Below are 19,638 nucleotides of genomic sequence, written 5' to 3'. Positions count from 1 at the left end.
CTGATGTACGAAGGGCTATATAAAATAAAATTGATTGAAGTACACAAAGACACAGACACACACACACACACACACAGACACCTGTAATATTCTTGTTTTCATGTTGTTGCTGATATCCATCAGTGTTGTTCATATTGCTACATTGTGTTGACATGATTGTTGCTTTTAAACGAATGTTAACTTAATGTTTATTGTCTGCATCCTATTGGACTACTGGATGTTAATGTGTAACACGTTTCCCTGTTTATGTGCTTTAGCAATACTGTATGTCAATATGGTCATGCTAGTAAAGCCTCTTTGAATTGAATTTCTTTTCTGATTTGGTTTATTTTACCTAAATGGATACAGGGTAGTGTGTTTTGTTTATAAATCACTCAGAAAGTTTTCTTTCTTAAAACAAAATGTGGAATCAACTGTCCACAGTAGTGGGGCTTCCATAAATAGGAAATGGCACATTGTTGTACCCTTTGTTGTATCCTGGAGTTTTGTTCACATTGAATATGAACCCTGTATTTGTACCCTGTACTTTTTAATTTTTATTTATTTATTTATTTTTTCATTTTTATGGCACTATCTCTCTTGCATCTGCACTCTTGTACAAAATACGTGTTATAATAAATGTCATATGATTTTAAAGTAAAATAAAGTTTATAATCTTTGAATATCATGTGTTGCCAGTTTTTTTATGTGTGCCCCCCTGATTAAACACTGGCCCCTCCTTGGCCCCCCTAGTAAAATGTGTCTAGAACCGCCACTGCATGTGTGTCCTTCAGCTCTTGGTGCAGCTTTGTGCTGGATGCCTTCAATCTTTGACCCAGGTCCTGAAACGGATGTTTCTGAGTCACTTACATCACGTTATAAGTAAATAAATAGTGGTTTCCAGGGGAACTGCCTCTGTTTCTTAGCAACATAATACAAATAATGTGAGAAAAAAGTTTTAAAAAATAACGAATAGTAGTACATGCAAAATAATGTATTATCTTGGTAGCCTAGCTACTGATGACATCATTCTGTAGCCCATAACAATCTGTTATTTTATCCAATTGAAGGACGTTGCTGCTTTAAGTTGAAACCATCGTGCCAAATTAAACCATATAATAACCAAATGACAATCAATTCAATTATTTTACCTGTAATTATTTCATTGACATGATTTCATTAATTCATATCAGGTTGTTAATATAGAGACTATTCAGCTACTGACCTATTGATTGAGGACGCACAGATCCAGACCTCTAGGCAACTCACTTTTAGCCTACGGAAAACACAATCAATTCTACTTACTCGAGAGCAATTTTAAGTGGAGGAGGGGTGGATTGGGATGACGCACAGTAGAAAGATGTGGAAATAACGGTTGAGTCATTTGAGACCTGGTTGCAATGGGCGGTGAGCTGGGTGGAAGGTTTTTTCGTGCTATGACTGTAGTAGACTAGCCTTAAAGTCAGGACAAGGAAGGTTACCATTGTAAACTACCATTCGATTGGAGATCCTGAGAGAGAACAAAGGATTTTGCAGTCACAAAACTAACGGAAAGGTAATATCTTTTTGTTTCGGGGTTATATTTGAGATTGTGTAATAGAATACTGGTCTATTCGAGAGCTAACGTAATCGTATATGTTGACTACAAAATGTTCTACAAACAGTTGAAACTTGTCCTAACTGCATGCTTTTCTATAGTTTAAACAGTCTATTGAAAATAATAATTTTCACAGTGAGCGTTGGAAATAAAACATCACTTTTGCACGGGATCAAGTAAATAGCTTGTAATTAGCAATATTTAAGACACAACATAGGAGAGTCAAGAAAATAACTGCTGTGGTGTTTGTAAAACATGTTTGCCATTCAAATGTTTTTGTTTTCTATGAATGACTTGATTGTGGATACATATTTTGTAAAACTGAGAAACTCCAGGGCGTGGCACAATTTGCACGTCACACCTCAACTCAGACTGTGGTTGTCAATAGGCAACCAGAATAACGGGGAAGTTGTAAACCGATTTCAGCTGACTCTTTTGAATATGAGGGCTCTGATATACACTACGTGACCAAAAGTATGTGGACACCTGCACGTCGAACATCTGATTCCAAAATCATGTGCATTAATATGGAGTTGTTTCCCCCTTTGCTGTTATAAGAGCTTCCACTCTTATGGGAAGGCTTTCCACTAGATTGGAACATTGCTGTGGGGACTTGCTTCCATTCAGCCACGAGCATTAGTGAGGTCGGGCACTGATGTTGGGCAATTAGGCCTGGCTCGCAGTCTGCGTTCCAATTCATCCCAAAGGTGTTCGATGGAGTTAAGGTCAGGGCTCTGTGCAGGCCAGTCAAGTTCTTTCACACCCATCTCGACAAACCATTTCTGTATGGACCTCACTTTGTGCACAGGGGGCATTGTCATGCTGAAACAGGAAAGGGCCTTCCCCAAACTGTTGCCACAAAGTTGGAAGCACAGAATTAATTGTATGCTGTAGCGTTAAGATTTCCGTTCACTGGAACTAAGGGGCCCCAGACCATTATTCCTCCTCCACCAAACTTTACAGTTGGCAATAAGCATTGGGGCAGGTAGCGTTCTCCTGGCATCCGCCAAACCCAGATTCGTCCATCAGACTGCCAGACCATGTGTGATTCATCACTCCAGAGAACACGTTTCCACTGCTCCAGAGTCCAATGGTGGCGAGCTTTACACCACTCCAGCTGATGCTTGGTAATGCACATGGTGATCTTAGGCTTGTGTGTGGCTGCTCGGCCATGGAAACCCATTTCATGAAGCTCCTGACGAACAGTTCTTGTGCTGACGTTGCTTCCAGAGGCAGTTTGGAACTCTGTAGTGAGTGTTGCAACCGAGGACAGATGATTTTTACGCGCTACGCGCTTCAACACTCAGCAGTCCCGTTCTGTGAGCTTGTGTGGCCTACCACTTCGCGGCTGAGCCGTTGTTGCTCCTCAAAGTTTCCACTTCACAATAACAGCACTTACAGTTGACCAGGGCAGCTCTAGCAGGGCAAAAAATTTGACTAACTGACTTGTTGGAAGGGTGGCATCCTATGAGGGTGCCACGTTGAAAGTCACTGAGCTCTTTATTAAGGCCATTCTACTGCCAATGTTTGTCTATGGAGATTGCATGGATGTGTGCTTGATTTTATACACCTGTCAGCAATGGTTGTGGCTGAAAAAGCCGAATCCACTAATTTGAAGGGGTGTCCACATACTTTTGTATATATTGTGTTTTTTGTGTGAATGTAGTCCCGTGTAGCTCAGTTGGTAGAGCATGGCGCTTGCAATGCTAGGGTTGTGGGTTCGATTCCCACGGGGGACCAGTATGAAAATGTATGCACTCACTAACTGTAAGTCGCTCTGAATAAGAGTGTCTGCTAAATGACTAAAATGTAAAATGTATAGTGTCTACTATTGATCAGAACACATGTAAGACTAATAAACAAATAGTTCCCCTTATTATTGCAGCTGAACTATGGTGCATATTGAAACAACATCTGAACATTATGGACACATATTCCATTTTATCTTAACTGAGAGCGCATCATCAAAGAGCTGTTTGTATTTACAACACAACATGGCCTTAATGTATTTCTGTAGTCTTCTCCTTTTCCCTCCCTCCACCGTGGGATCATTAACTTACAGACTAGAGTTGGTCTTGTGTCTAGGCCCAGCAGCCTGGGAGCCCATAGCTCTTTAACTGAATTATGGGTGAAATCGAGTTAACCATGTTGTGTCATGACAACGCTCGTGACCCTGGCTGCAAACAAACACTGAGTGTCCTCACCCTCAAGCATGTGTGTGTGTGAGAGCGGGTGTTACTGTAATATCCTGTTTTCCCTCCTATCCAGGCTATGTGTGAGCGTATCTCTAAAGGGAAGTTCCTCTGTTTGGGTGATAACGTAGTCTTTTCCATGCCACCCCTTAAAAGGCGACTTTCCGTGCAGGGACTCTATGGTCTTGTAAATGTTTTACCAATTTTCCTGACATGATTCCATAAGTACCAAGTAATGGCAGGGAGGGGATGGGTTTTCCCTGACTGGGTTTTTCTAAGGGGTTTACATTATTTGTGTTTCTCTTTCAGAGGGAACAAGAGAGAGGAAGAGAGAGGGGGAGGGGGAAGGGGGGAGTGGGAGGGAGGGAAAGTGTAAAAATAAAAAAGAGAACGTGAGGAAAGATGGAAAAGGGACTTGGCACCTTCGACTCAGTTTGCAGTTCGGCAGCAGTCTGCACATCTGGGATAAATCAACGAGTTGGAAAATCTTACGGGGGAGAGAGAGACAGAGAGAGAGAGAGGTGACTCACTGCTCTGCTATTCCTCTTCGTCATAGTGTTTAAAATGTGTCCTTCTGAGGTTAAGGCACAGGGCTTTCCCCATTTTCCCTCCTTTTTTCTCCTCTTACTTCAACTATCCTTTTCTGCCTGGCTGCTTTGGTCACTCTCACTTTGAGTTTGTCCATTTTTAAAATCTTAATTCATCTCTTTTTCCTCTTTCTCTCTATCCATATCCCTCCCCCCCTTGCTCCCACTCTCTGTCCCCTGCTGTCTGAACAACTACTTTTATTAATGTAAACATGTGTCTCTATGTTTATTTGAGTCCCTCAACGGTATGTAAACTGAGAACATGGACTCACTATTACTTGTGGAGGGGAGAGTGGGGGATAGTGGGAGGGAGCAGCCCTGAGTGTCTCTGGATGATGTGGATGAGGCCCTTTTGCAGAGGCTGATGACAGATTGGCTGTGAGGTCGGGTGGAGGTCTCAGCACCACGCCTGTCTGAAAAGGGGGGGTGAAAGAATGTCCAGTGACTCTGATTCGCTGGTTTACTGACTCACAGAACAGGAATCCATCAGCTGATAAAGCCCTCTCACAGAGTATAAAACTGAAAAGATGGAACCTATACTTTCGATTCTCCTTGTACATGGTATCGAAATATGAAATCCTTGTTTTTGATTTATTTTCAACTTTCGTGTTGAGATGGAGATAATTACACAAATTGCAACTGTTGCTGTCATGAGTCCAAATATGATACCTCGTCAAGAATGACCATTGAAAATCATAATGGAATCTATACTTGCTGTGATTTTTTTTTAAATATATGAATGAATGCTGTCAATTTGTTATTTGTTATTGACAGCTGCTCTCTATTCTGTGTCTCCTTATAGATCCCTCTGCCACAGATGCACCAAGAACAGTAGGCCTACAGTATTCCACAGAAACACCTACATCTCTGGCCAATTCAGTCCTTCACTTCAGTCTAACCCGTCCTAGTTGTCAAGCATCATCCATATCCCATCATGCCGATAGTGGTGGTGCACTCCAACCCCCTGTTCTGGGTGCGTTTGTGTGCTCTGGTCTTCTCCTGTGTGGCCTTTGCTGTGACCGTCCATGGGGCCAACCTCTTACACGGTACAGGGGACTGGTGTGTGTTCTGCTGGTCCTTCAGCTTCGCTGGGACCCTGCTGGTGCTGCTAGTAGAGCTGTTTGGCCTGCAGACCCGTGCCCCCGTCTCCTGGAAGAACTTCCCCATCACCTTCGCCTGCTATGCCTCCCTGCTCTGCCTCTCCGCCTCCATCATCTTCCCCCTCTACTTCCTCAAGGGCCAGACCTCCCACAGCAAGATGCAAGACTACCGCATCGTGGCCACCGTCTTCTCCTGCCTGGCCACCATCGCTTACATGAGTGAGGTGAGCATCAGCAAAGCCCGGCCAGGTGAGGTAGCTGGTTACATGGCCACCGCCCCGGGTCTGCTGAAAGTGTGTGAAACCTTTGTGGCTTGCGTCATCTTCGTCTTCATCAGCGACCCGGTGTCCTACGACTCTCACGATGCACTGAGGTGGTGCCTGGCAGTCTACTGCATCTGTTTCATCCTGTCGGCGGCCATCATTGTGCTGTGTATCTGCGAGTGCACTGGCTGCCTGCCTTTCCCCTTCGCCCGCTTCCTGTCTGCCTACGCCCTACTGGCTGTCGTCATGTACCTCTCCGCCACCATTGTCTGGCCCATTTTTAAGTTTGACAGGAAGCACGGGGGCTCCTCCTCCAGGCCCAGTTCCTGTGGTAGCACTCTGGGACTGTGCGTATGGGACAAGCAGATGGCTGTGGCTGTGCTCACTGCAGTCAACTTTGTGCTCTACCTGGCAGACCTGATCTACTCTGCCCGACTGGTGTTTATTACTGTGTGAGGAAAAGGTATAGAGGGGAAGAACGAGAGGAGGTAGTTGATTTGAGTGGAATGGAGAGAGAGGTTGAGGAGTAGAAATGAAGAGGGAAAGAAAGAGGGAGGGAGAAACAAAGATATACTGCTTACTGTATTTTGCGTCATTTATATATCAATGTTCAGACATTAGTCACCTCCACACTAAGAGAAAGACTATACATAATTTCTGTTATTTCAGGCAAAAGGAAAATACCTTACACAATGATGGTTTTATGGACCCAAGAACTCTGATCAGATGTAAAGATCTTTTCTAAGTTTGAGCTCTGATTATCTGACACGCTCATAAACACAGTATTCCAAAGACAGGATGGATCTGCTGAGTATATTGACATTACTATAGATCATCTAAAGTCTTACAACTTTCAATGGTCTTTTAATAAGCATTACTTTTTAGACATTATGGAAGACTGTAGGTAGATTTTACAGAACAACTCACACCTTCCTAGTTTGTTTAAGATGAGTTACGAAGGGATATAAATCATTCAATCAAACCCCTAAGTAATTCCTAGAAGATTCGTACACTGCTCCAATGTTTTCAAGACTTGAAGTAGAACATTGTGTTTGAATTAATGTAAAGATATACTGTATGTTAGCGTAGCTTTTTTGCTCATTTTACATTCGTGTTTTCACAATTTTTATATTTTCATATTCTGCCAAGCTACATATCAGGAGTATATTGTATGTTGAAATAATATTTGATTAAGGTAACCGAATTCAAACTCACTGTGTAATGAACACTTACTGTTTGACACTTATGTGTTCGCTATAACCCATTCTCTGTAGGCTATGGCGTCTCCAAAAACATCTTAGAATAAAAACTACAAGTTGTTAGGAAAATGTATTATTCTTAATCTGGCCCATTGCTTTGTACTGCTGTAACAGTATGCTCTTGTGGATGAGAATGTCCACTTTGTCATAGAGAGGGAGACATCCATTTACTGCATCGTCCTCTCTACTTCCTGCTGTTACTAAACATGACTTTTTTTAATACCGCTGTGCCTGTTGAGACTGTGCATTGTGGAGGAAATTAATTAATTACATACTATGCTGTTTAATTAGACATACTATGTGCTGTTTTTTACTTAACCTCTTAAGGATCGGACCCTTTTTTTTTCAATTTTCACCTAAATCTAACTGCCTGTAGCTCAGGACCTGAAGCAAGGATATGCATATTCTTGATACCATTTGAAAGGAAACACTATGGAAATGTGAAATTAATGTAGGAGAATATAACACATTAGATCTGGTGAAAGATAATACAAACAAAAAACATGCGTTTTCTATTATTTTTCTTGTTCCATCATCTTTGAAATGCAAGAGAAAATCCACAATATAATATTGCAGTTTAGGCGCAATTTAGATGTTGGCCACTAGATGGCAGCAGTGTGTGTGCAAAGTTTCAGATTGATCCAGTGAAGCGTTGCACTGGACTATTTTGTATCAAGTCTGCCCAAATGTGCCGAATTGGTCAATTGATACATTTTCAAGTACATAACTATAGAGAACATACAAAAAATTATATGGTAATACAAAATGTAAGTTTACACACTCTCAGGAATGTCATGATGGATCATTAGCTTATACACTAACTTTCACACATCTAGATTGCCGGGCAGGGTGGGTGTGGAGCCAGAGACAGCAAGGGTTCAAACTGTAGAACCCAGTTCCTACATTTGAATATGAAAATGGATTTGATCAAACAAAACTATGCTACATTTTATCTCTGGGACCCTCAGGATGGCGAATCAGAGCAAGAGTACATTATTTACCTTCAGAGGTGAATGTATCAAACCAGTTGCCGTGATAATTTTTGTTGTTGTTGTGCACTCCTCAAACAATAGCATGGTATATTGTCACTGTAATAGCTACTGTAAATTGGACAGTGCAGTTAGATTAACAAGAATTTAAGCTTTCTGCCCATATAAGACATGTCTATGTCCTGGAAAGTTTGCTGTTACTTACAACCGTTATGCTAATCACATTAGCGCACGTTAGCTCAACCGTCCCATATACGGGTCACCGATCCCGTAGAGGTTAAAGATTTGTCCATTGTTATATACTAGTATTTTTTTACTGATACAAACTTGTCTTGTGTTACTTAGTCATAAATCTGAGCATACAGATTTATGAGCCGTTTGGGTACGACTGCAGTATGTGACCTCTTGTGTTTACAGTCGGCAGGAATTTAGCTATGTGGGAACAGAGAATGGTGGCGATATCAGCTATCTTGATTTCCACAGATGAGCTAAATTACAGGGCCTGTTTCTGCACATCTGCTAACTGTCACATAGATAAGAGGATGTACTTTCTATAAAAGGAGAGAGCCAACTCTGTTCATTGGGCTTTCAACTCTGAACTATTTGCGTGATTGTTGATTGCTCCATTTTTGCAAATCTTATAATGAAGTTGTTAGAATTTCCACCACAGCATACCACATCAGTGTTATGGGAACATACAATCCAGTGTTCAATAAAAGTAATGTGATAAATGATAGTGGGGTTCCTCAACAGTTTTTATTTGTTGGACATAAAGGACTAACAACACCAGCAAATCAGCTCCAAGTGAAATCTGTTTCAAGGTATTCCCACATATAATAGAGAGAGATATGTGATTGTATACAAATGTAAGCAAGGTTTGAAATTATTATGTTTTAGTCAAATGTTATATCTGTTTGGGCTTCTTGCAGTCAATTTGGAGTTTACAAAATATTTGTAATTATGTTCTGGCTCCTGACCATCCCCTTAAGAAGAAATCAGCCTGCGGCTGAATCTAGTTAATGATCCCTGAATTATAGCCTATCTTTCTTTGTCCTTGTTTATTGTACAAAATAAACTAACACTTAAATGATTTCTCAATGTCTCTCTCGATCTCTCTCAAACGTGTGCACACACACACACACGCGCACACACACACCCCAAACCACTGTGGGAGGTGTGGTTGTGGGTTGCTGCTTTGCATATGTAGGTTTATAAATGGGATGCCACAGGCGGCTCCAGAGAAGCTTATACAATCTCCCTCTGTCTCTGGTAGAGAATGGCACAAACAGGTCCTCTGGATAGAGACCAATTGTGCTGCTCAATTTGTCTGGAGTTACTGAAGGAGCCAGTAGCTATCCCCTGTGGACACCGCTACTGTATGGGCTGTATCAGGGGCTGCTGGGGTGAAGATGACTCCTCTAACATCTTCAGCTGTCCTCAGTGCAGACAGACCTTCACTCCAAGACCAATTCTGAAGAGAAACACAATTTTGGCACAGATGGTGGAGAAACTGAAGTCAGGAGGACTCCAAGCTGCACCCTCTGGTCAACGCTGCCGGTATGCTGAAGCTGGAGATGTGGCGTGTGATATCTGCCTCGGTGGTCAGATCAAAGCCATCAGATCCTGTTTGGTGTGTCTGGCCTCTTACTGTGCAGCGCACCTCCACACTCACAACGAATCTCCTGCCCTTAAGAAGCATACCCTGGTTGAAGCCACCATGCCGCTGCAGGGGCGGATCTGCTCTCATCATGATAGACTACTGGAGATCTACTGTCGTACTGATCAGCAGTGTGTCTGTCTGCTGTGTGTGATGGATGAACACAGGAGCCATGCTACCGTCTCAGCTGCAGAAGAAAGCACTAAGAAACAGGTAAGGACTGAAAAACAATAATCACTTGTCCTTCAACCTCAGTTGTTTAACCATGATAGAATATGTCAATTTCTGAAAGTATGTTATGTGCATTAAGAATACTTATGTCCATTCCTATGACTGATAACTATAAGGAAGGAGTATGTTTGGCGCCTTCTATACTGGGAGTGATGGATATCATTTGAACAATGTGAACATTTCCCTGATAATGATCAGAGTTGAGGCCATAAAATCTAAAGGTCAGAGGGAAGTTTCTATCAATATCAATAGAACTTCCTTTCCCATATTCAAATGTTAACTCTGTATCTGACACCTGCCTATATGTAACCAGGGATCTGAGGAAGGTATCCAATCCTGGATAAGGCGTGTCAGGTGCCTGTCATCAGTTCAGTCAGTTGCTTTGAATGTGGCAGCATTCACTATGTTTCCACATGCAAAACCTCTTCATCTCTTTTGACTATCTGACTGAGATGATGTGCCAATGTGTAACATGATACTCTTAAGGGAGATCTACATTTTCCCTTTGTCACGCCCTGGCTCTGGGGACTATGTTATGTTGAGCCAGGGTGTGTAAGTCTATGTTTGTATATCTATTGTGATATCACGAGAGGCTACACAGCTTTCAGCGGGATTGCTCAAGTAGTGCAAGGAGACCAGGTTCAACCAAAACAAGGATTTTATTAAAGGTCTTGGGAAACTAACGAAAGTATAACACAATTCTGTTCTCTGGTGGCTCTTAAGGGTTAACAGTTCAGGATGTCTCTTCCACATCCAAAATCATAACTCTCCTCGCTCAAATAACTTTTCCCCAGCCTTACTGTATTCCACGTTGCAGCTAGTGGCCAACCCAGCAAAACGTCCTTCCAAATGTCCCACACGTATTTCCACAGGTGCATATATCCAAAGGTGAGTATTTCCCAAAGGTAAGTATCTCCAAATCCTTATATTCCTCATGGAAGTGGACGTGCAGCACTCTTGTCCTCCAGAGAGCCCAGCTTGGAGACCATGTCTCTTCCCTTCAACAAACCTTCAGCTCATCAGCTCCTGATTGGTTTCAGCTGCGTGGGAAGATTGGCCATAGAGGGTTGGAGTTCCCGACCATACCAGCAGATGGAGCCATAGCTGTCTGGGTTTGCAGCCATCTCAGGGGGATGTAACGTCCCTCCAGGACACAGCCTCTCGTGACATCACACATCCCCCTCCTCGGGACCGACGTCCTCGTCGGTAAAGGCAGCGAAGAAGGCATCACGCCGGGAGAGGGCGCCCGCATTGCCGTGGTGCTTGCCAGACTGCTCTCTCTTCAACTCCTCCAACTCTAGGACCAGGGACTCAGCCTCCTGTTGTCTCTCCTTGAGTTTCTTACTGAACGCATCAGCCTTGGTTTTAGCAGAGTTTAGCTTCTGTTGAGCAGCTTTCAGTTCCTTCTCTCTCTCTGCCTCCGCATTCTTCATCTTGTTCCCCAACACCTTGTACTTCTCCTCTGCCTTCTTCTGGACCTCCTTACTACTGCGAGGGTCTCCTCACACTCCTCGATGGTCCTGCGCAGCCTCCCAGCTCCTCCTGTTGCTTAGGGAAGGAGCTCTGTTGGAGTTTAGCCTGGAGGATATCTAACTCTTCTGTCTTCATGTCTAACTGTTGCTTTAACAAACGATACCTCTCAGCGGACCCCTTCAGACCAGACAGTTCTTTGTCCAGATTCTGTAGCTCCGTCTCTGTGTCGGTCTGGGCACCTGCCATCCCTATCCGAGCCCGGGCGGGGAGTGAGTAACTCGGAGGATTGCACCGGAGCCTTCCCAGGATGAGTCTTGCCTCTCCGTTTCCGAGGTACTCGGGTTATCCTCTCCTGAGACTCTCTCCAGAGTGGGTAAAAGGCTGGGCAGTCTCGTCCAATTAGGACAGGGACGGGAGGGAATCAACCACCCCCGCCGGCCGTGTGTATGGTTCCCCGTGTGCTGGTCATTGTAAGTTCAGTAATGGGGTATTCTCTGGTGTCCCCATGGACACAGGAAACTGGGAGGACTTTCCCGGGGTCAGACACGTTGGGCCCACCAAATCCTTACGCACCAGGGTGGCCCAACTACCAGAATCCAGTAAGGCCCTCCACATCATGGTGATTCACAGTTACCGGGCAGGTGGGGGGTCGATCTGGGCCGCCATCTACGACTCCCAAGAGCGAGGTAAAACGGTGTGTGGGTGCTGAGCTGGAGGACTCTGCGAGTGGGCATAGGTTCATCGGCTGGTTTCCCACACCTGCCAGGAGATATGTCCCATCTCCCCCACACCGGCAACACTGTCGAAGTTTCCCCTCCTGGTGTACTCTTCTTGACCCGCCTGGTTTCTGGCTCCCCCTGGAGCCGGGATAAGTCCTGACGTGGCTGGGTTCGAGACCTTGGGGGTCCTTTGGACGGGGTTCTTCCCATTTGTGGTGGGGCCGCCCTCCTGGGGGTCTTTTCGGAAGCATTCAGCATCTCCGCTGTGGCCTGGTACTTTTCCACAGCTTCCACGGTCAGATCAGCCGTGGTCAAGGCCTGTTGACTGATGAACCGTTTTGCCTCATAAGGCAGGGGCGCGTAGGTAACCTATCCACCACAACGGCCTCCACCACCGCCGCTTGCTGTATTCCTCTCGCGGATCCAGCCATTTCCTTGCGATTCGGACAAGTTCATGCATCTGCGCCCGAGGAGGTTGGTCTGGTTGGAAGGTCCAACTGTGAAAGCGCTGGGCCATACCAAACTTTGTGAGTCCATATCTGCTGAGGATCTCAGACTTCAGGGCATCATAGTCAGTAACCTGGTCAGGGCCCAGGTCCCGGACAGCATTCAGCGATTCCCCGGTTAGAAAGGGGGCTAACAGACCAACCCACTGTTGCTTGGGCCAGGCTTCCCTAGTGGCCGTGGCCTCAAATGCATGCAGGTATGCCTCAATGTCATCGGTAGCTCCCATCTTAGATATAAAGTCACTTGCCTTTATTGGGCGGGTATTTTGGACCACCCTCTGTCTCTGCAACTGCAATTCCTCTGCCTTCAGAAGGTTGGCTTTCTTTGCTCCTCCAAGAGAGCCCGTTGCTTGCATCTGGGCTTGCTGGCCAGCAACAAGGGCTTTCACTATGTCCTCCATTTCAGTCGGCGGGGGAGCCTACGCCAACTTGGAAAACTGGGTGATCAAACCTTCGGTATCCTCCTCTGACATGCACTATACGCTGAGCGTGCCTGTATTCTCCACCATCTGTGATATCACGAGAGGCTACACAGCTTTCAGCGGGATTGCTCAAGTAGTGCATGAGACCAGGTTCAACCAAAACAAGGATTTTATTAAAGGTCTTGGGAAACTAACGAAAGTATAACACAATTCTGTTCTCTGGTGGCTCTTAAGGGTTAACAGTTCAGGGATGTCTCTTCCACATCCAAAATCATAACTCTCCCCTCGCTCAAATAACTTTTCCCCAGCCTTACTGTATTCCACGTTGCAGCTAGTGGCCAACCCAGCAAAACGTCCTTCCAAATGTCCCACACGTATTTCCACAGGTGCATATATCCAAAGGTGAGTATTTCCCAAAGGTAAGTATCTCCAAATCCTTATATTCCTCATGGAAGTGGACGTGCAGCACTCTTGTCCTCCAGAGAGCCCAGCTTGGAGACCATGTCTCTTCCCTTCAACAAACCTTCAGCTCATCAGCTCCTGATTGGTTTCAGCTGCGTGGGAAGATTGGCCATAGAGGGTTGGAGTTCCCGACCATACCAGCAGATGGAGCCATAGCTGTCTGGGTTTGCAGCCATCTCAGGGGGATGTAACGTCCCTCCAGGACACAGCCTCTCGTGACATCACACTATGTTGGCCTGAGTGACTCCCAATCAGAGGCAACGAGTGTCAGCTGGTTGTCTCTGATTGGGAGCCATATTTAACTGTCGGTCTTTTCACTTTGTGTTTGTGGTTTCTTGTTCCGTGTTTGTTGGTTTATGTAACCAGGGACGTCACGTTTCGTTTTTGTTGTTTTGATCGTGTGATCATCTTGATAAAATAAAATGTTCGCATTCAACGCTGCGCCTTGGTCCTCCTCATTGGTAGACGATCGTGACAGAAGAAACCACCATAACAGGACCAAGCAGCGTGAAGAAGAGAGAGGATGGACTTGGGAGCAGTGGAGTAGGAGTCTCGACTGGGCCAAGCCAAGAGAAGAGGAGAGAGGTTGGACTTTGGAGCAGTGGGGTGAGAGTCTGGCGAGAACGATGGAGGCCTGGCCCACGGGGAGGAGAGACCCCCAGAAAATTTTTTAGGGGGGCTCACGACGTCGGGCAGCAGGAGGCCGCGATAGAGCGGTCCAGCGGGTTGGCAGAGGAGGCCGCCAGGTTACGGGAGTCACTGGTCACCAGGGGGAAGGAGGTTGTAGAGGCACGGCGAGAGGTACTGGCGTGTGTTGCCAGTCCGGTCTGGCCTGTTCCTGATCCCCACGTAGGGCCAGTGGTGTGTGTTCCCAGTACGGGCCGGCCTGTTCCTACCACTCCCACCAAGTCTGTGGTGCGCGTCGCCAGCCCAGTCCGGCCCATCCAAGCTCCCCGCACCAAGTCAGTGGTGCGCGTCATCAGCCCGGTCCGGCTCATTCCTGCTCCCCGCACCAAGTCGGTGGTGCGCGTCACCAGCCCTGTCCGGCCCGTTCCTGCTCTCCGCACCAAGTCTGTGGTGCGCGTCGCCAGCCCAGTCCGGCCCATTCCTGCTCCCGCACCAAGTCTGTGGTGCGTTTCGTCAGCCCTGTCCGGCCCGTTCCTGCTCTCCGCACCAAGTCGGTGGTGCGCGTCGCCAGCCCAGTCCGGCCCATCCAAGCTCCCCCGCACCAAGTCAGTGGTGCGCGTCGTCAGCCCGGTCCGGCTCATTCCTGCTCCCCGCACCAAGTCAGGGGTGCGCTTCATCAGCCCGGTCCGGCCCGTTCCTGCTCCCCGCACCAAGTCAGTGGTGTGCTCGTCAGCCCAGTCCGGCCTGTCCCTGCTCCACGCACTCAAGCCTACGGTGTGCGTCGTCAGCCTGGTAAGGCCCGTTCCTCCCTCCACGCACCAGCCAGGGGTGCGCGTGCGTCAGTCCAGCACAACCCGTGCCTGGGTCATGTCCGGAGCCGGATCCGCCGCCGAGGCGGAGTGCCCACCCGGTCCCTCCCCTGTTGTGGTTGTTTGGCGCGGTCGGAGTCCGCGCCTTTGGGGGGGGGTACTGTCACGCCCTGGCTCTGGGGACTATGTTATGTTGAGCCAGGGTGTGTAAGTCTATGTTTGTATATCTATGTTGGCCTGAGTGACTCCCAATCAGAGGCAACGAGTGTCAGCTGGTTGTCTCTGATTGGGAGCCATATTTAACTGTCGGTCTTTTCACTTTGTGTTTGTGGTTTCTTGTTCCGTGTTTGTTGGTTTATGTAACCAGGGACGTCACGTTTCGTTTTTGTTGTTTTGATCGTGTGATCATCTTGATAAAATAAAATGTTCGCATTCAACGCTGCGCCTTGGTCCTCCTCATTGGTAGACGATCGTGACACCCTTCACCCACAGCATATCTGTTACGGGTTATAGAATGTGTAGATCATTTTATGACACAATATGTCCCTTTGAGTAGGCTTCTTTTTCTTTTTTGAGGAATGTAAAATGTAATAAAAACATTAAAATAAAATATGAACGTATGTTGAGTGTTATGGAGACTAAACAACCTTGCAGCTTTCACAAGCTAAATATTCAATTTGACAAAGCGAACGACTCACCATAAGATGAATAGCCTGCTATATGAGCCCAAAATATTTACTAAGATAGGCTTTATAGTTCAGTGGGTGTGTCCTTGTCCCTGCAGAGGCAGCTGGGGAAGACGAGGAAGAAATCCAAACTGAGAATCCAAGCCAAAGAAAAGGAACTGCTGGATCTGAGACAGGCTCTGGAATCACTCAAGGTGATGCACTATGGAGAGCCGTAGAGCAATGGCAGCCGCCACCAAGTCCGAAGCCACTTTCAAGCATTTCTGAGCTATATTTTAGTGGATGGGGGAGGTTTTGCGAGTTCGTTCATTCTTGGCTAAATTTATTATCTTGACCCCACTCTGTGTCTCCCACCAGCACTCTGCACAGACAGCAGTGGAGGACAGCAAGAGGATCTTTACTGAGCTAATCCGTTCTATAGACAGAAGGTGCTGTGAGGTAAGAGAGCTGATCAGAGCCCAGGAGAAGACTGCAGTGAGTCAGACTGAAGGGCTCATAGAGAGACTGGTGCAGGAGGTGGCTGAGCTGAGGAAGAAAGACTGTGAGCTGGAGCAGCTTTCACACACAGAGGATCACATCTATTTTCTACAGGTAGCATCACTGCTGCTCTGTCTTCTGTATAATTAAGGTGTCCAGTGTTTTGATTTATTTTTATCTTGTAATCCATCCCAAACTTTGTCTTCCTCTCTCCTGGATTCTAGAACTGCCAGTCAATCTCTAAATCGACTGAACTCACAGACACACTCAGAATCACAGTGGTTCCTCTAGTGGATTTTGGTCAAGTTCGAGCCTCAGTATCAGCACTCCAGAAGAGATTGGAAGACCTGTTCAAAGGGGAATGGCCTAAAATATCCAGGGCAGGTGAGACTGGACACTTTGCTGTAATTCACTCTGTATTGCATTAAAGCTGTTTTAAAAGTATTGAAAAAAATAACATTCTACGGAACATTACTACTCTTCACTGTATAAAGTCTAATTCGTATTCCTCTGTAGCGGGCACAGTGAAACTCCTGCAGTGTCCAGAGCCCTCGATCAGACCAGAGTTCTTATACTGTAAGTCAGTTTCAACTCCATTAATGGCCAGAGCGCTGCATCTGCTCTTAGCTCAGGGCTAAATCTGCATCTTGGCAGTGCTCTATGGATGCCATCCATCTTCTTGTTACCATTCCTTTCATATTAGTGTAGTACACTGACTCCTCCTTTCATACCCTCCATCGTCTTTCCTCGTAGATTCCTGTCAGCTCACACTGGACCCGCGGACAGCCCACAGGGACCTGAGTGTGTCTGAGGAGAACAGGGCGGTGACAGTGAGGGCCAGGGACCACTCCTGCCCTGAGCACCCAGAGAGGTTTGATCACTGGAGCCAGGTTCTGTGTACTGAGGCCCTGTCGGGGCGCTGCTACTGGGAAGCCGAGTGGAGCGGGAGTGGCATCAACATGGCTGTGGCGTACAAAGAGATGATCAGGAGAGGAGAGGGCAACGACTCCCACTTTGGACGCAATGACAAGTCCTGGAGTTTGTTCTGTTCCAGAAAAGGTTGTACCATCTGGCACAATAACGTGGCCACTAGAATCCCCACCCCAACCTCCTCTAGGATAGGAGTGTACCTGGATCACAGGGCAGGAAGTCTGTGTTTCTACAGCGTCTCTGACACAATGACCCTGCTCCATAGAGTCCAAACCACATTTACTCAGCCCCTCTATCCTGGCTTTGAGTTTATGTGTTTTGGAGTCTCCGTTAAATTGTGCCAGATGGAATGAAAGCGAAACAACAGCTGAGAGCAAGGCAGTAGCAAGTGTGAAAATGTGTTTCATGGTGAAGTTAATAATTGATAGTCTCAGATATGTCGCTCACCCCAGTTTCTATTTGTTTATTACTGAAGAGTTAAAGTATAGATTAGTAGTTTAGTTACGGTAGAGTTAATATCATTTGTATTTTGCTGGCAAAACAATCAAGTACAATAATTTCAATGCTAATTCTGCAAATACCTTCTTGTGAAGTGAAATGAAAAGAAAAGTCTACCCTGTTCCATCTACATTTACATTTACGTCATTTAGCAGACGCTCTTATCCAGAGCGACTTACAAATTGGTGCATTCACCCTATAGCCAGTGGGATAACCACTTTACAAATTGTTTTATTTTATTTTTTTAGGGGGGGTAGAAGGATTACGTTATCCTATCCCAGGTATTCCTTAAAGAGGTGGGGTTTCAAATGTCTCCGGAAGGTGGTGAGTGACTCCGCTGTCCTGGCGTCGTGAGGGAGCTTGTTCCACCATTGGGGTGCCAGAGCAGCGAACAGTTTTGACTGGGCTGAGCGGGAACTATGCTTCCGCAGAGGAAGGGGAGCCAGCAGGCCAGAGGTGGATGAACGCTTCAGAGCCTGAAGGTACGGAGGTGCCGTTCCCCTCACAGCTCCATAGGCAAGCCCCATGGACTTGTAACAGATGCGAGCTTCAACTGGAAGCCAGTGGAGTGTGCGGAGGAGCGGGGTGACGTGAGAGAACTTGGGAAGGTTGAACACCAGACGGGCTGCGGCATTCTGGATGAGTTGTAGGGGTTTAATGGCACAGGCAGGGAGCCCAGCCAACAGCGAGTTGCAGTAATCCAGACGGGGAGATGACAAGTGCCTGGATTAGGACCTGTGCCGCTTCCTGTGTAAGGCAGGGTCGTACTCTCCGAATGTTGTAGAGCATGAACCTGCAGGATCGGGTCACCGCCTTGATGTTAGTGGAGAACGACAGGGTGTTGTCAAGGGGTCACGCCAAGGCTCTTCGCACTCTGGGAGGAGGACACAACGGAGTTGTCAACCGTGATGGCGAGATCATGGAACGGGCAGTCCTTCCCCGGGAGGAAGAGCAGCTCCGTCTTGCCAAGGTTCAGCTTGAGGTGGTGATCCGTCATCCATACTGATATGTCTGCCAGACATGCAGAGATGCGATTCGCCACCTGGTTATCAGAAGGGGGAAAGGAGAAGATTAGTTGTGTGTCGTCAGCGTAGCAATGATAGGAGAGAACATGTGAGGATATGACAGAGCCAAGTGACTTGGTGTATAGCGAGAATAGGAGAGGGCCTAAACTGAGCCCTGGGGGACACCAGTGGTGAGAGCACGTGGTGCGGAGACAGCTTCTCGCCACGCCACTTGGTAGGAGCGACCGGTCAGGTAGGACGCAATCCAAGAGTGAGCCGCGCCGGAGAGATGCCCAGGTCGGAGAGGGTGGAGAGGAGGATCTGATGGTTCACAGTATCAAAGGCAGCAGACAGGTCTAGAAGGACAAGAGCAGAGGAGAGAGAGTTAGCTTTAGCAGTGCGGAGAGCCTCCGTGACACAGAGAAGAGCAGTCTCAGTTGAATGACCAGTCCTGAAACCTGACTGGTTTGGATCAAGAAGGTCATTCTGAGAGAGATAGCAAGAGAGTTGGCTAAAGACGGCACGCTCAATAGTTTTGGAAAGAAAAGAAAGAAGGGATACTGGTCTGTAGTTGTTGACATCATAGGGATCAAGTGTTGGTTTTTTTAAAAAGGGGTGCAACTCTCGCTCTCTTGAAGACGGAAGGGACATAGCCAGCGGTCAAGGATGAGTTGATCAGCGAGGTGAGGTAGGGGAGAAGGTCACCGGAGATGGTCTGGAGAAGAGAGGAGGGGATGGGGTCAAGCGGGCAGGTTGTTGGGCGGCCTGTAGTCACAAGTCGCAAGATTTTATCTGGAGAGAGAGGGGAGAAAGAAGTCAAAGCATAGGGTAGGGCAGTGTGAGCAGGACCAGCAGTGTCATTAGACTTAACAAACGGGGATCGGATGTCGTCAACCTTCTTTTCAAAGTGGTTGACGAAGTCATCCACAGAGAGGGAGGGGGGGGAGGATTCAGCAGGGAGGAGAATGTGGCAAAGAGCTTCCTAGGGTTAGAGGCAGATGCTTGGAATTTAGAGTGGTAGAAAGTGGCCTTAGCAGCAGAAACAGATGAAGAAAATGTAGAGGAGGGAGTGAAAAGATGCCAGGTCCGCAGATATCTAGTTTTCTTCCATTTCCGCTCAGCTGCCCGGAGCTCTGTTCTGTGAGCTCGCAATGAGTCATCAAGCCACGGA

General features: G+C 46.7%; 1 protein-coding gene across 1 annotated transcript; it reads left to right on the top strand.

The window, feature by feature from the left end:
* The first annotated feature begins 1,128 nt into the window (after positions 1 to 1,128).
* Positions 1,129 to 17,378, top strand: ftr66 (finTRIM family, member 66). The gene is made up of 8 exons (XM_041842847.2): positions 1,129 to 1,534; positions 5,158 to 5,699; positions 9,269 to 9,836; positions 15,657 to 15,752; positions 15,916 to 16,149; positions 16,260 to 16,419; positions 16,552 to 16,611; positions 16,789 to 17,378. Exons 2-8 carry the CDS (start codon positions 5,290 to 5,292, stop codon positions 17,316 to 17,318), a joined length of 2,058 nt encoding a protein of 685 aa, XP_041698781.1. The 5' UTR covers positions 1,129 to 1,534; positions 5,158 to 5,289; the 3' UTR covers positions 17,319 to 17,378.
* The last annotated feature ends 2,260 nt before the right edge of the window (positions 17,379 to 19,638 follow it).

The sequence above is a fragment of the Coregonus clupeaformis genome, chromosome 21, assembly GCF_020615455.1.
Source record: "Coregonus clupeaformis isolate EN_2021a chromosome 21, ASM2061545v1, whole genome shotgun sequence".
Taxonomy (NCBI): Eukaryota; Metazoa; Chordata; class Actinopteri; order Salmoniformes; family Salmonidae; genus Coregonus; species Coregonus clupeaformis.
The sequence above is the reverse complement of the archived record's forward strand: the minus strand, read 5'-3'. Positions and strand labels throughout refer to the sequence as shown.

Bases quoted from the DNA above. Each gene is read 5' to 3' on its own strand.
- ftr66 (XM_041842847.2), top strand. From the start codon at position 5,290: ATGCCGATAGTGGTGGTGCACTCCAACCCCCTGTTCTGGGTGCGTTTG. The intron at 16,420-16,551 runs GTGAGACTGGAC...ATTCCTCTGTAG, and splicing joins GCCTAAAATATCCAGGGCAG to CGGGCACAGTGAAACTCCTG. The intron at 16,612-16,788 runs GTAAGTCAGTTT...CTTTCCTCGTAG, and splicing joins CAGACCAGAGTTCTTATACT to ATTCCTGTCAGCTCACACTG.